We start from the raw sequence: 15,380 nt of genomic DNA, 5'->3' as shown, positions 1-15,380 counted from the left end.
CGGTGTGCGCAGCGAGCAGGCAGACATGTCTCAAAGTCATCGGGAAGTAGTCTTCACTGAGATCCAAGCAGGTACCTATCAGTCAGGGATCCCAGCACAGGAGGGCTGGGACAGCCTCCACTTCCAGTCCACAGCCAGGTTTCTGGTGGAGTGATGTCTGTCAGGAAGTCCTTTCTTTCTGGGCAGTAGATCGTGGTCAGATTGTGACCATGGCTCCATATTAGCCAGTCCAGTGTTGGGTGTAGGGTTGCTGCGGTCAAGAAGATGTACAGACATCAGCCAGGAGTCTAGCCAGATATCATCTGGGGCTGTACAATTAGGTCGGATGTGTGGGCCACAGTCACTCTGCTGGGCCTGTCAAGTTAAATGAAGGGGCAACGGGGTTGGGGAGATCAAAGGGAGCAACTATCACACAAAGGAGATTCTGGACTCTGTTTGTGTGGAAAAGGGGGTGATAATTGTGAGGTGTGGGTAATTGTATTTTTGATGGGAGGGGATGATGTGGTCAAGTATAGATTAGGCAGGGGGGAGAGCAGCTTTCACCCATGGTCAGGAGCATCCTAGCTACACCTGACTATTCCTCCTTCTACCCCACTCCTGTAAAAACGCTATCCCTTACTCCCAATTCCTCCACCACCATGCATCTGCTCCCAGGAGGAGCAATTCCACTCTAGAACATTCCAGATGACCGCCTACTTCAAGAACCACAATTTCCACTCCCACATTGTCAACAATGCCCTCCAGCACATCTCCTTCACTTCCCGTACCTCTGACCTTGAACCCCACCCCTCCAATTGCAACAAGGATAGAACCCCCTGGTCCTCACCTTCCACCCCAACAATCTCCGGGTACAGTGCATCATCCTCTGTCATTTCCGCCACCTACAGTCAGACCCCACCAGGGATATATTTCTCTCCCCATCCCTATCAGCATTCTGCAGAGACCATTCCCTACGCCACTCCCTGCTTAGCCACGCTCCCCACCAACGCATTCTCCACTCCTGGCACTTTCCCTTGCCACCGCAAGAGATGCAAAACCTGCGCTTACAACCTCCTGCACATCCAAACACCTTGTCTACTGTGTTCATTACTCACGAGGTGGTCTCCCCTACACTGGGGAGACAGGATGCAACCTTGTGGAACGTTTAAGAGAACATCTCTGGGATACACCAAACAACCCCACCTAACTGGTTCTGCTATATAAATCCGTATTCTTTCTGATTGTTTTGACATTCAGTTTTATTACCTGACCTGTATTGTGAATTCACTTTTGAGCCAGTCATCTGTAGTGTCTAACCTTTGATAACATTGAGGTCTTCCCTTGGCTTTTCCCATGTTACATAGGGCCACCTTATTTCTAGTTCATCACCTTGATTTCAATCATCCCTTTTTTGGATTGGGTGAATGGTTTTCAAACCAGTTAGCCTTAATCCTGACATTTATGTGAGATTGTTAGTTTAAGATTAACTGACTCAGGGCCTCTCCCACTCTTGTCAGTACCATAAGCAGTTGGAAAGATTTATAGCTTAACAATTAACCTGTTATGAACACACCCTCCTTGGTTGGTTCTTAAGTGGAATTTGAACTCAGTGTTTGACTCGGGGCAGTGACACTACCCACTGCACCACAGACTACCCATGGCCTTTGATGGATTCACTGACTGGGATACGTTTGGTTTGTACTCTTGTCAGTTTTGTTGGAAAACTAATGAATTGAGGCCAGGAAGCTGAGGCCATTAAATATAGATTTTATTTTTCATTGTGCTTATCATACCAGTGTTTTCCATCAAATTTTACCCTCCTTGTATGTAAATGTTTGAGGTGCAATGGTAACCTGTCAAGCATTGAACGCAATATTATTAAATAGGTCAGTAGTGGAATACTGGGAAGTGCTCTTGCCTCTGAATATTGAGGTTCTAGGTTTAAATCCCACTCCAGGGCTTGAGAAAATGACTAACAATCCAGTTCTCAGGATGTCCTGTACTGTCAGTGATACAAACTTTGGTTACGGTGTTAAGCCAAGGCTCTGCCTGCCTGCTTGGGGCAAATGTAAAAAATCTCATGGCCTTGTTTTGAAGAAGAACAGGAGAGTTATTCCTGAAGTGCAGTCCAATATTTATCCCTCAATCAATATTACAAAAACAGAATGTCATATCTCATGGGAGCTTGTTGGCTGCAGATTGGTTGCTGTGCTCCTTACATTATACCAGTGTCTACGTTGCAAAAGTATTTTCTTAGCATAAGATGTTTTGAGAGATTTGGTGATCGGGAAAATCACTGTATAAATGCTAGGCTTTTTATTGACCAAAAGTGAGCAAAATATTATTTGTTACTGTTGTATTTTTCACAGATTTATTTTTAACCACTAATGCTTCTGAGTTCTCCTCTGATAGTATAACTTGGTGAGGCCAGAAAGGATTTGGTGTGGGAATTGGAACTGTTGAGGCTGGTTGTCCCGGGCTAATGTTAAGGTTGAAGTGCAAAACATGAAAACTGTTCATCACAAAGTACCAACATATTTTAAGGTGCACTTGCTGGAAGGTTGCAAGGCAATGTCATACTTGCTTTCATTGGGTCAGTAAGGCTTAAGGGATGCTTAAACTGAAATGCTATGCTTGCAATAATATTAAAGGTGGAAGATGAGTAACTCGAGTGATTGCAAGTTGAATGAAGCATGTGTTATAAGAATGATTTATTTATTTGGTGACAGAATATATACACTTCATCAGTTGGTCGGTGTTGAAAAGCGCCTTGATCGCATACATGGAAGTCGATATCTCCTGGAACTTGCACTGTTGGTGAATGAAAAAACTATTGTGCGATTATCAGAGTACGTTTATGGCCTCAACAGAAATGGTTACTATATGCATGGTGATGATGGACGGAAGAGGAGAGCTGTTTTTAGGCACAGAGGCCGGCAACTCAAAGAAAAGCAAGAAAAGATTATGCTGTGTGCACCAACTGGATTTAACTGGCAGCGCAGTGCCGTGGTACACTTTATAGTTCCAGGTAAAGATTCACGTTAATGTCTGCACTTGGGAATGGGATATCAATTTTAACAGAGATCTGATAACTTTAAGAAATCAAAATGAGGACAATGGCATTTAGCAACAGATATTGTGAAGCAATAGTTTAGCTAAGTTTTAACAAGGGGCACCCTTTGTTTTAAATAAAGGAATATTACACCTACTAACTACTTAATATTAAAAATAATTTTACTTCAGAACTAACATGACTACTGCTTTGCATTCTTACACTGTTGTATGTTTTACGATAAGTGAGCAAATCTCTTCAGATTTTTCTTTTCATAGGCCTAGTAGAAACCTCATTTTTAAATTATGTCAGTAATATTGGTGCAGTTGAAGCTATTTATTAACCAAATAGCCATTAACCAAGCTGACTGATCCTCCCATCTTGCCACATACCAGCAAGCTATTGAATTTACCTTGGTCATACAGTACAAATTTTACCATCTCCCCTGTCAATGCCACAAATTATTAGTTTATCCAAATGTGACTGTTTCCCAAATGAAATGTATTTGAGGTGTAATATGGGAACTCTATAGTCACATTACACTTGCTGTTCTATACCTTTACTTATCATCCCCACCCACACATTGCTACTTTTACAAAATAACCATAATGCAATTGGTAATGTCTTCCTCTTCTGCAGCAAAAGATTGGGCAAAACAAGAATTGTTTTGAATTATTGTACAAAACAAACTGGTTTTGAAACATTATAAATTGTATCTTTTTTGGTTTAAACTTGAGGAAATGGAGTTTTGCAGAACTATTTTCAATATCTCAACTAGACAATAATCAATAAATCTCTTGAAGAGTGGAATTTTCTTGCCTAAGATAAAGGTCAGTCAGTAGCACAGGGCAGTGGGTATGTAAAAAGGCCAGGAATGTAAAACACACTGATAAATAAGTTTGCAAATATTCCACCCAAAATATGTAAAGTTCAAGTGTTTTAACGGTTGTGAAAATCCGTAAAAGAGGATAACGGCCTGCAAGTGAGAAGGGACATTGTGACTTTAAAAGTGTTCTTGCACTTATTGAACTGAATGAAGTTTCCCAGTAAACTCACAGTATGGAATACTTTGTCTATTCATCCTGCAGTCAAAAATCAAGCCCGGTGGGTGCAGCAGTTTATCTTTGATATGGAAGAGTTGTACAGAGCTACTGGAGATGAGAACTTCAATGTCATCATTACTGATTACAGTAGCACAGACATGGATGTTGAAAAGGCCTTGAAACAAAGCATGCTGACCAGGTAGCTGTAACTTTCTCTCACTGGCCTTTTCTCTCAAGAACTTGACAACAAAATCTCAAAACTCTTTGCATTGAGGTTAGGTTATGGATATAAACCCTTGCCCAACAGGTAGCATATTCTCTATGGCAGAAGTGGGTACTGCAGATGCTGGATATCAGAGTCTAGATTAGAGTGGTGCTGGAAAAGCACAGCAGATCAGGCAGCATCTGAGGAGCAGGCTTTTGCCCAAACCGTCGATTTTCCTGCTCCTTGGATGCTGCCTGACCTGCTATCCTTTTCCAGCATCACTCTAATCTAGACAGCATATTCTCAATGTGACAGTGGCAATAAGGAATTAATAAATATTTTTATTTGGCTAATATAGAAACAGAGATTTAATCTACAGTTGCTCCTGCAAACAGAAGGAGGAACTTTGGATTTAACATTATAATGCAACAATTCTATATTATGCCACTTTTACGGATCATTCTTCATATCTCAGACTTTCATTCCTTTCTCATTGTTTATATTTGTTCCTCCTGTGCTGTAGCATTTGCCACATGTGACAATTTTACAGTTTTATGTTTCCTATACATTGTTATCTCTGAACCTTTCCACTAGTGGAAATCTCAGTGAGACAGTGGACAGACAGCAACATTGTCTTTTTCATCTTTGGAGTTCAGGTTTGATGCAGCTAATGCTGTTATGGTGTACCTCTTGCTACTCTATTTTAGCTTCAAGGACCTAAACAAACTGAATCCTCATGATATTGAGCTGTTTGTTGGTGCAATTATATGATTTCGGCACAAATTGATGTTAAATTGCAAACCATTTCCCCACCAGTATAGCTGGCGCCACAAGTAGAAAAATAAACCACTTTCATTCGTCAAAGGGGACTCTTACAAATTGAGGTTAAGACATACTGTTAGTGTTTTACTTTTCAATTGTTTAATGACTATGGATAAAGTGCCCTTGATTTTGATGTTGTTTATGTAAAGCTGAAAAAGAGTGCGTAGTCCAGCTGCTTTTGCTTATCTCAAAACAGCAATAAAGTTCTCATTAGCTATGTGATTCAATAAGGACAGTACCTTTTTTTAATGGAACAAGTATGTAGTTAAGAGCGAATGTCCACATTCTTGACTCAGGTTCTTGCTTTGTGAACAGGTATCAATATGTGAAACTTGAGGGGAATTTTGAGCGCTCAGCTGGTCTGCAGGCTGGAATAGATATAATAAAGGTATGAAAGATTAAATTGTTAAAAATTATCACAGTGTTTTAAATGTTATTATTTAAGTCTGCCCAGTAACAGATAAGTATACGCTTGAACTGAATGTTTCTTCCAGCATATTATGCTACTTGCTATTCTGACTTCCGTGAATGGAGCAAGATGCCCATGTACGCTATGAAGTGTTCAGTTTATATCCAATAATGGGTATGCATGATATGTGTTAGGCTGTATTCCTCAAAATGTTGGCAAAAAGAGAAAGATGTTTTACAGCCTACTTCTTTCAAAATTATTTTTCACTTTATCTTTTCAATTGCTGTTCTTCATGTTTTCTCACCTACAGCCTCTCCATGTTTGTGTCACTACAACTTTGCATTGAATCATTCAACAAATAATGACATGGAATGTGGCAATAAGTCAACAACTGTTTTTATTTTCTATAAATTATAATGTAATCAATATATTTCCTGCAAGCTATGAATTTATCCAGGGTGACGTGTGATAATATATACCTACATATTTTCAGGAATTACTTTCAGGCTGTGGATGAATTTATTTTCTTGGAGCTAGCACTTAAATTAGTCTTTTTTTGTTGGCTTCGATTGATTACCAAAAGAGACATTCTGTGAAAGAGCTATGAGAAAACATTGGTTTTGAGATATCAATAAGGTGTTGTTTTTCTCTAGAGCTAAAGGATTTTGCACCAGTAAAGTTAGGTGTGTCCACCCTGAAGTAACGTTGTTGATGTGATCCATTGCAGTTGATGTCCCTGTGTTGTTGCATACAGATGTTAGTAACAGTCATCTATCTTTATATTTGTTGTACCAGAGAAAGCTCTCTTTAAAACAGAGAACGCTGTTACAATTGGATTTAGAAGATCCATAGTAGGAGTAAGAAATTCACAACGGACAATTACAGAGTAACAAGGATGATGGAGCTGACCAGAAAGACAGATGCACAATAAAGGTGGGGAAGAGAAGGATCCACAACAGCGTTAGTGGTGAGGTTCCATAATGTGGAAAAAATTAACAGGACCTGACAAAGACAGCAGAGCCAAAGTAGAGCAGAACCTGGGTCTAGGCTAACAAAGACAGGTGACCACCTTGGGCTGGGTCCTGAGCCGACAAAGACATGCCACCATATAAGATCAGGGTCTAGCCCGGATAATATGGTAGGACAAAATGCCAGACAACTGAAAATTACACCAGTGCAAAGATGGACTGCAGCTGGGGCTGACAGACATAAGTATGCAACAAGAAACACAGCTAAACGAAAAGCCATTTTATTGTTCAAAGCCAAGCTACAAATTAATTTCAATTTGTTAAACAGTCAAAGTTACTTTTCATTGGACTCCTTGTGAAGCAAAGTCGGAGGCTGAGGGGTGACCTTATAGAGGTTTATAAAATCATGAGGGGCATGGATAGGATAAATAGACAAAGTCTTTTCCCTGGGGTCGGGGAGTCCAGAACCAGAGGGTTTAGGGTGAGAAGGGAAAGATATAAAAGGAACATAAAGGGCAACCTTTTCATGCAGAGTGTGGTACGTGTATGGAATGAGCTGCCAGAGGAAGTGGTGAAGGCTAGTACAATTGCAGCATTTAAAAGGCATCTGGATGGGTATATGATTAGGAAGGGTTTTGAGCGATATGGGCCTGGTGCTGGCAAGTGGGACTAGATTGGGTTGGATATCTGGTCAGCATGGACAGGTTGGACCAAAGGGTCTGTTTCTGTGTTGTACATCTCTATGACTGTACAGGATAAGGTAAATAGTACAGAGTGGGTATGAGTGCCACAGCACCAACGTTTGGAACATCTACAACTATATTGTAACCACGTTTAGAGAAAAGTCCATCAGTGTAAAATTTCAACAATGTAAATGATCTTCAAATGGCATCACTAAGCACACATCCACAATTGTGTGGTAGAATAGTGATTTGATGCAGTTGCTGTTATTTGGAGTCCAGTACTCCAGTCAATACTCACTCTTCTCTTTCTCTCACAGTCAACTCTCTCAGTCTCCCTCTCTGTCCCTTTCTCTCACTTTTTGAATCATGTATGACTGAACATGTAGCCGTGAGGATCTTCACTCTCTCAGCATCCAATTTAAAATGATTATCAACTACTTTCAGGTTGTTGGGCTGTCTTTAGCATTGGACATGTGTTTGATGCTTTTTGAAATCCTTTACAATTGCTAAAATCTGCAGGGAAGGTGTTGAAGAAATTTTGTCCAGACTTCAAGTTATCTGCTCAAGCTGGTTTCTCCCGACCATGGTCGTTTTAACAATATTTCCTTAGGAACCCAGCATGACTGAAAGAATGAACAAAGGGCACTCGGACCAGGACAAACCACTGGAGGGAAGGAAGAAGAACTCTCAGCAGGAAGTCATAATGGCTTAGAATGGGCAGGAAGCTAGTTTTCTCCCACTTAATCTACGTTAGACAGCCTACACATCAGGATAAAAGTCCTTCCTGGAATCTGCTGCCTGCCAGCTTCTGTTGCAACCTCAACGCTGTATTACCAGCGGCTGTGAAGACACCTTTTACCATGAACATTGTTCTTTGGGCTCTTTCCAATCTAGGACTGGAGATATTAACAACATTTCATCACTTTCAATCCAATGTTGCATTAAAGAGGTCATGCTACTTTTCTATTCAGAAACTGCCTACCTTTCACTGTCACTTGCCAGCGAGTAGCACAGGAGTAAATGGCATGGCTATAGGAAGACTACACACTTCACCACCCTTCAGCTACCATTGACTGTACGTATGTTGCCTTATGGATGCCACAAGGCAATCCTGAGGTGTAACATAACTGTAAGAGACGTTTTAGGTGGAGTCATATCAGACTTGAAACATTAAGTTTATCTCGCTACAAATACTGTGTTTCTCCAGTATTTTCTCTTTTTATTTCTGATTTATAGCATCCACAGTATTTTGCTTTTATAAATATGTGTTAAATGCTTCTGTTATTGATACTTTAAAGATCTTGTTGTTTGATATATTTATAAGTTGGAAGCAACAACAGTTTCATAATGAAAGTAGTGAATGGATTTTTTTGGATTTTTAAAAACCACTTCACACATTAGTGTTACTAAATGGGTTATTGATTTACCACAGAATGTAACTGGGTAAATAAACATGCAAGTGTCATGAGCTGGCATAGAGGTCCCAATGGAGGTGGGTAAGTGAAGGGCATGATTTGGCATGAAGATATGATGGGTTGTTTGAATGGAGGGGGCATAGTTAAGATATTTTGGCCTGAGCTTTCAAAGGGTTTTTGAAGCTGATGACATTGTGGTAATCTCAGTGGACTTAATATCTCAAGGGCCAAGCTGATGCTCTCAGTATACAGGCTCAAATTCAATCACAGCAACTGGGGAAATGTAAATGCAATTAATAGATTGGGAGTTATATGCTTGTCTCATAATGCTAACCTTGGAATCATTATCTTTAACATAAAAACCTTTAAGTCAACTGACATCCTTTAGGGAAGAAAATATGCCAGTCTTACTTGGTGTGCCCTAAATATGACTCCAGACCCACAGCAATGTAAATGACTCTGAAGTGGCCTCGCAATTCAAGGGTAATTAGGGATCGACAGCAAATGTTGTCTTGCTAGCAACATTCCATGAAATAATAAAGAAAGAGACATAGTGGGATATGTTAACATTCACACCTAGATTTCCAACATCCATGTGAATGCCTGTATTACTGCTTATTGTTTATGTTGAGATTTCTACCAAAAACTGGCTCTTTCAGGACAACTTGAGAACTGACATTGCAATCCTAGGTTACAGTGATGTTGAAATCTTCATCGTTTATTGATACCTTCCTTATTTATACTTTCAGGATGATCACAGCATTGTTTTCCTGTGTGATCTGCACATTAACTTTCCTCCAGGCATAATAGACAGCATCAGAAAACATTGTGTGGAGGAAAAGATGGCATTTGCTCCAATAGTAATGAGGTTGAACTGTGGCTCCTCTCCACAGGAACCTGAAGGCAAGTGACGACAATGACTACCTAGTTTTGAGGTTATGATTTTGCTAGTTATTTTGGGGATATTTTCTTCTCATTAATCTCTCAAGTGTGCTAATTCTAAGAACAAAAATGTATATCGATATTAGGTAACAAATAGAGGAATGCCCGAGGCTTTGTTTAAAGTTCTATGTTCAACTGTTTGAAATTTAGCTATCATGCTTTTCTCATCATTTGTTTGAGAGCCAGGATACTTTTAATGTTTGTAAATGAATGGAAAGTGGGTAAGGCTCATTTATGCCCAACCCTAGTTGATGCATGTTTATTGCACGCTGCAAATACAGAAATTAACACATTCTCAGATTACATACATGTATAAAAAAGGTATAAAAAGGGAAGTCTCTTAGTGGGAAGCATATAAGTTACAAGGGAAGGAAAATTGCTGTAAGTATGCGCAGTAAATACCAAATATCAGCTTCAAATCAACAAAACTCGCAGAGTGATGATATAGAACTTCCTTCACCAAATTCCATATAAGATTTGAAGAGCGCTAAAGACTTGGAGCTTTGTGCAAACAACCCACAGCTGCCATTATCCTGATGAATTAAATAAAGATGAAGGTCGCTGTTTGAACTTTGGATTTAGTTGAACTGGAAACAGTGAAATGTTGGAGCTGCCCTAAGAGACGTTTAATGACCAAGTGTGGAATGAATACATAAAACCAGAAACTTTTGTTTCCATAATTGTATAACCAATTTTTCTGCAGAAAGGAACTTGCACAATATGGGGATCCTTGAATTTTTATAACACGGGAGCGACGACTGCAGAGCAAGAAGTCTGCCAAGCCCCAGTATAACAAATTGTGCACCCAAGTTTGGCCTTGAAGTATATGATTTGTTAATTCCTAATTTCCCTGTGTGATCTGCACATTTCCTTGCCTCCAGGTATAATAGGCAACATCAGAAAACATCATGTGCCTGCTCAGGAAGTGGCAAACATTGTTGAAATAAGTTATATTTAATTTGCTCTTATAATCTCTAGGATATTGGGAAATGAATGGATTTGGCTTGCTAGGAATCTACAAATCGGATCTTGACAGAATTGGTGGGATGAATACAAAAGAATTCCGTGACCGTTGGGGCGGAGAAGACTGGGAACTCCTGGATAGGTAACAAGTTTGAAGTCACATAAAAATTCATATGGAACGCGTGCAAAGCTGGCAACAAAAAGCCATGGTTTTAACTTAGTTTCACCTCTTGTTTTATTTTCAATTCAACAAAAATGGTTAATTTTACATCTGAGATCAATAGATTTCTGTTAACCAGATATATTAAGGAATATGGGAAAAAGCCCAGGGTGGGATTTGGATCACAGATTGACCGTGATCTCATTGGATTGTGAACATGTTTGAAGGGCAGAATGGCCAACCCCTATTCTTGTGAAAACTGAGTAAGTTAATATCGGTCAGGGTCATTGAGTGTGGGAACTGTACGAGGTCATTTTAATGATCAAGTTCCACAGTGTCCTCAGACATGATTTCAGGAATGGACATTGAGTAGTAATCAGAAAAAGAATATCTGGCTGTTTTCTTTCAGAGTCAGGAATGCAAGTGACAAATGATCTCAGTTCAAACTGGTGACCCCAAATATCAGAGATGAAGCCTGAGACCCATCTAATCTGTACTGCTGAACCCACTTAAATAAATATTCAGAGGAAGCTAAAGGCTGTACCTTTTAGTTCATCGAAAAGAAATCTCTTGCAAACATATAACCCTTTCTCTAAAATCCATTGGAAATCAGAGAGAGGGAAAGATAGAATAGGATTTGCTGGCATTTTATTTTCATGAATGTGAACTTATTTATAAGATCTAGGAGCAGGAGTAGGCCGCCTGGCTCTTTGAGCCTGCTCTGTAATTCAGTAACATCATGGCTGATCTTATCGTGGACTCATATCCACTTACCCACACTCTCGCCATATCTCTTAATTCCTTTATTGTTAAAAAAAAGCAATCTTCGCTTTAAAAACATTTACTGAAACAGCATCAACTATTTCCCTGGGCAGGGAGTTCTGTAGCTTTACAACCCTCTGGGTGAAGGTGTTCCCTCTCAATTCAGTCCTAAATCTGCTCCCTTTAATCTTGAGGCTATGCCCTCTTGTCCTAGTTTCACCTTCATTTTCTATCTTATCTATTCCCTTTCATAATTTTATGTGTTTCTATAAGATCCCCCTCATTCTTCTGAATTCCAGTGAATCCCAGTGTACTCAGTCTCCCTTCATAAGCCAACCCCCTCAATTCCAGAATCAACCTGGTGAACCTCCTCTGCACCCCCTCTAGTGCCAGCACATCCTTTCTTAAGTAAGGAGACCAAAACTGCACACAGTACTCCAGGTGTGGCCTCACCAGCACCCTGTACGGCTGCAGCATAACCTCCCTGCTTTTAAACTCAATCCCTTTAGCAATGAAAGACAAAATTCCATTTACCTTCCTAATTACTTGTTGTACCTGCAAGCCAACTTTCTGTGATTCATGAACAAGGACACCCAGGTGTCTCTGCACAGCAGCGCATTGCAACGTTTTACCATTCAAGTAACAATCCTTTTTAATATTACTCCTTCCAAAATGGATGATTTTACATTTATTAACATTGTATTCCATCTGCCAGACCTTTGCCCACTCACTCAAGGTATCTATGTTCCTCTGCAAAGTTTCAGTCCTCTGCACACTTTGCTCTGTCACTCATCTTAGTGTCATCTGCAAACTTTAACACACTACACGTGGTCCCCAATTCCAAATCATCTATATAAATTGTGAATAATTGCAGTCCCAGCACCAATCCCTGTGGCACACCACGAGTTACTGATAGCCAGCGACAATAGCACTCATTTAAAACCTACTCATTGCTTCCTGTTAGTCAACCAATCCTCTATCCATGCTAATACGTTATCCATAATGCCATGCATCCTTATCTTATACAACAGCTTCTTGTGCAGCACCTTGTTGAAGGCCTTTTTGGAAATCTAGGTACACCACATCCACTGGGTCCCCATTATCCACCTTGCTCGTAATGTCTTCATTGGATTCCAAAAGATGTGTTAAGCATGACCTGCCCTTCATGAACCCATGCTGCTTCTGCCCAACGGGTCAATTTCTATCGAGATGCCTTGCTATTTCTTCCTTGAGAACAGACTCAAGCATCTTCCCCAATACAGAGGTTAAGCTAACCAGTCAATAAATCCCCATCTTTTATCTACCTCCCTTTTTAAACAGTGGCAGCACATTTGCAGTTTTCCAATCTGCTGGGACTGCCCCAGAATCCAGCAGATTTTGGAAATCCAGTCAGTGTAAATTTTATTTTATGTTTTACCCAGCTTTTATTATCATCTTCCTTCATCAGGGAAGAATCTCTGGAAGATCCTCTTCAGTAATTATCTTGATGGTGCTTCCATATTTATGAACTGGGTGTGTTGTTGTTTTGGGCATCTCTTCGTCGTAAAATGTCACATGCTTGGGAACATAAATTCAGCAATACAATAACTGCACTGAGCAAAAGCAAAAAAAGTCAGAGTGTGTGATTTTTGAAAGCATGGAGTGATGTTTATTCTTTATTATTCATAGGATTTTCCAGGCTGGGTTGGAAGTGGAAAGATTATACATGAGAAACTTCTTTCATTTCTACCACTCCAAACGTGGAATGTGGAATAGGAAACAAGTCAAGGTGACGTAGTTACAGTGACCAGAGGAAGTCTGGCTAGCATGCACTTTATCCAGTCAGGATCGAATTACCCTGTCCAAAAACAAATGGAGTACAGTGCTGTCTTAGGCAAAATGTATCTGAAGACAAAGGAACTGCTGCTGTAATAACTCAGGCTACTAATAGCATAGGTTTTGTGATCTTCAACCCAGGAAGTATATTACAAAGAGCCTCTCTCAGTACTTAAGTTTGTAAGTGGTGAAAAAAGCTTAACAAGATATTTTATATTTTTTTATTCAAAAGAAATGCTATGATCCTGATACATTCGGGTCTGAAATAAAGAGTTATGCTATGGAACAATAAAGCAAAAATATAGATTGACATTTTTCATTTGGAGGACTATGTAAAACTGAAATAATAGTTCTATTTTTGGGGTTGCACTGTGTGGTACTATGATATTCACAGGGCTATACAGATGCACAGTTTCATCTTCTCTCACATGAAAATGTTCATGGGTCTACCAGGGTGATCATTTTTATTGTCACAAATTAAAAACTTGCTAATACTTTGGAAGTTACGTCTTTCATTGGAAATTGAATAATTCAATAATTAAAATGTTATGCGTCAGGATTCTACATTTGCCATATTTGTAACCATTTAATTTTGGGAAGGGGAGATTAATGATCCTATTTTAATGTTTAAATACTATGGGAAATATTTAAAAGAAACAAGGTCAAATTCATTCTCTTTAATTAGTATTATTACCACCTCGGTTGGTAAGGTTGAGCATGTGATTTTTCTTCATCTGTGTACATTTTCAGGATAATGTTCTTGTTACTATTTCCATTTTTAACACTTTGAAGCGTTTACACTCACATACTTTAGTGAACCCAGTATATTTTTTTCTATTAGCAATAAGGCTACATGTATGTCTCAGAATTTCTAGGCATGCTTGTGCATGACACATAGCTGTGATCTAGTTTCATTTTAGATGCAGGATCATCTTTGAGTAAACATACGTAAACTACAATGAGGGAAATTACTTCAATTGTTCTTTTAACGTACAGCCATGGAATCAAATGATTCATTATTGGAGTAAGTTGGTTAAGTTATACTTTGATGCAAACTGTGTGCACACAAAATATCTCAAGTCTCCTTTCATTCTCCTGTTTACAGATCTAATTTAACTCTTTCAATACAAATTAACTGTGCACCTATACTTTTACTTGAGTATGCAGAATACACAGCTATTTTTGCTTCCTTGTGTTTGTAAACAAGTACCTCAATTATGAGTCTTATATATATAAAAACTCATCACAAAATTCAATCAGAATTTATTTTTCTATAAAGGTAGATGTGAGAACGTTAGGTACTTTTCAAACACATTTTGGGTACTTAAGCAAAAACAATAAGTCCCGGAAATGCTTAGCAGGTCTGGCAGTATCTGTCGAAAGGGAAATAGAATTAATATTTTGCATCAAATATGTTCTGAAGGAAAGATGTATTCGACTTAACTCCGTTTCTGTCTCTACAGTACTGCCAGACATGGTGAGAATTCCCAGAACTTCCTGATTTGATTTCAGATTCCCAGCATGGACAGTAGTTTGCTTTTATTTTGGATACTTAAATAAACAAGGAAACCAACAAGAAACATTAGTGATGTCAAGTCACTTTTGATCAAGGTTCTTTCCAAGGGTGTAGACTTTTGTATTACTGTAGAATTTGTTTTTAACTGTATCTGTACATTGTAGTGGTTGGCTTTAATAATGCTGGGATGAAGGGTTAATGATTTCTATGAAATTGCTAAGTTGTGTATAATTGTGATTTTTGGAAATAAAAGTTTTGTTTTGAAACTTTTACATATGCTGGTTATTATTTTCATCCCTCTTCAAACACTGTTGATTAGTGGTCGCTTAGCTTATTAATTAGGGAAGGAATTGACTTTGCCACTTGTCTAGTGAAACCTTTCTGAAAGCATGAAATTAAAGCACATTGCTAATCACTGGGATCAGAGTAACTTCTACTATCTAACTCATTATTTCTTTTAATTATCTTCTGTCTTTTACTCTAGGATTTTGCAACTATAGTTTTTTTTATATTAGTGAGAACGTTAATGAGTCAGGTTGTAAGTTTGCTCGCTGAGCTGGTGGACTTGTTCTCAGATGTTTCGTCACCACGTTAGGTAACATCAGTGAGCCTCGGTTTGTTGTGGTGGGTGATATCACTTCCGGTT

At 39.1% G+C, this 15,380-nt stretch overlaps 1 protein-coding gene across 2 annotated transcripts in view; it reads left to right on the top strand.

The window, feature by feature from the left end:
* The window catches only part of b4galnt3b (beta-1,4-N-acetyl-galactosaminyl transferase 3b), a 199,931-nt gene extending 184,925 nt beyond the window's left edge, over positions 1 to 15,006 (top strand). For both annotated transcript variants that reach the window (XM_072552183.1, XM_072552184.1), the window contains 6 exons: positions 2,709 to 3,007; positions 4,120 to 4,273; positions 5,417 to 5,489; positions 9,326 to 9,479; positions 10,497 to 10,623; positions 13,072 to 15,006. In XM_072552183.1, the coding sequence (XP_072408284.1) occupies positions 2,709 to 3,007; positions 4,120 to 4,273; positions 5,417 to 5,489; positions 9,326 to 9,479; positions 10,497 to 10,623; positions 13,072 to 13,180 (916 nt within the window). In that variant the 3' untranslated portion in view covers positions 13,181 to 15,006. The remainder of the gene's footprint in view (positions 1 to 2,708; positions 3,008 to 4,119; positions 4,274 to 5,416; positions 5,490 to 9,325; positions 9,480 to 10,496; positions 10,624 to 13,071) is intronic.
* Positions 15,007 to 15,380: the final 374 nt, after the last annotated feature.

Source organism: Chiloscyllium punctatum, chromosome 32, assembly GCF_047496795.1.
Source record: "Chiloscyllium punctatum isolate Juve2018m chromosome 32, sChiPun1.3, whole genome shotgun sequence".
Classification (NCBI taxonomy): domain Eukaryota; kingdom Metazoa; phylum Chordata; class Chondrichthyes; order Orectolobiformes; family Hemiscylliidae; genus Chiloscyllium; species Chiloscyllium punctatum.
Note: the sequence above shows the minus strand (reverse complement) of the source record. Positions and strands in the feature narration are given on the sequence as shown.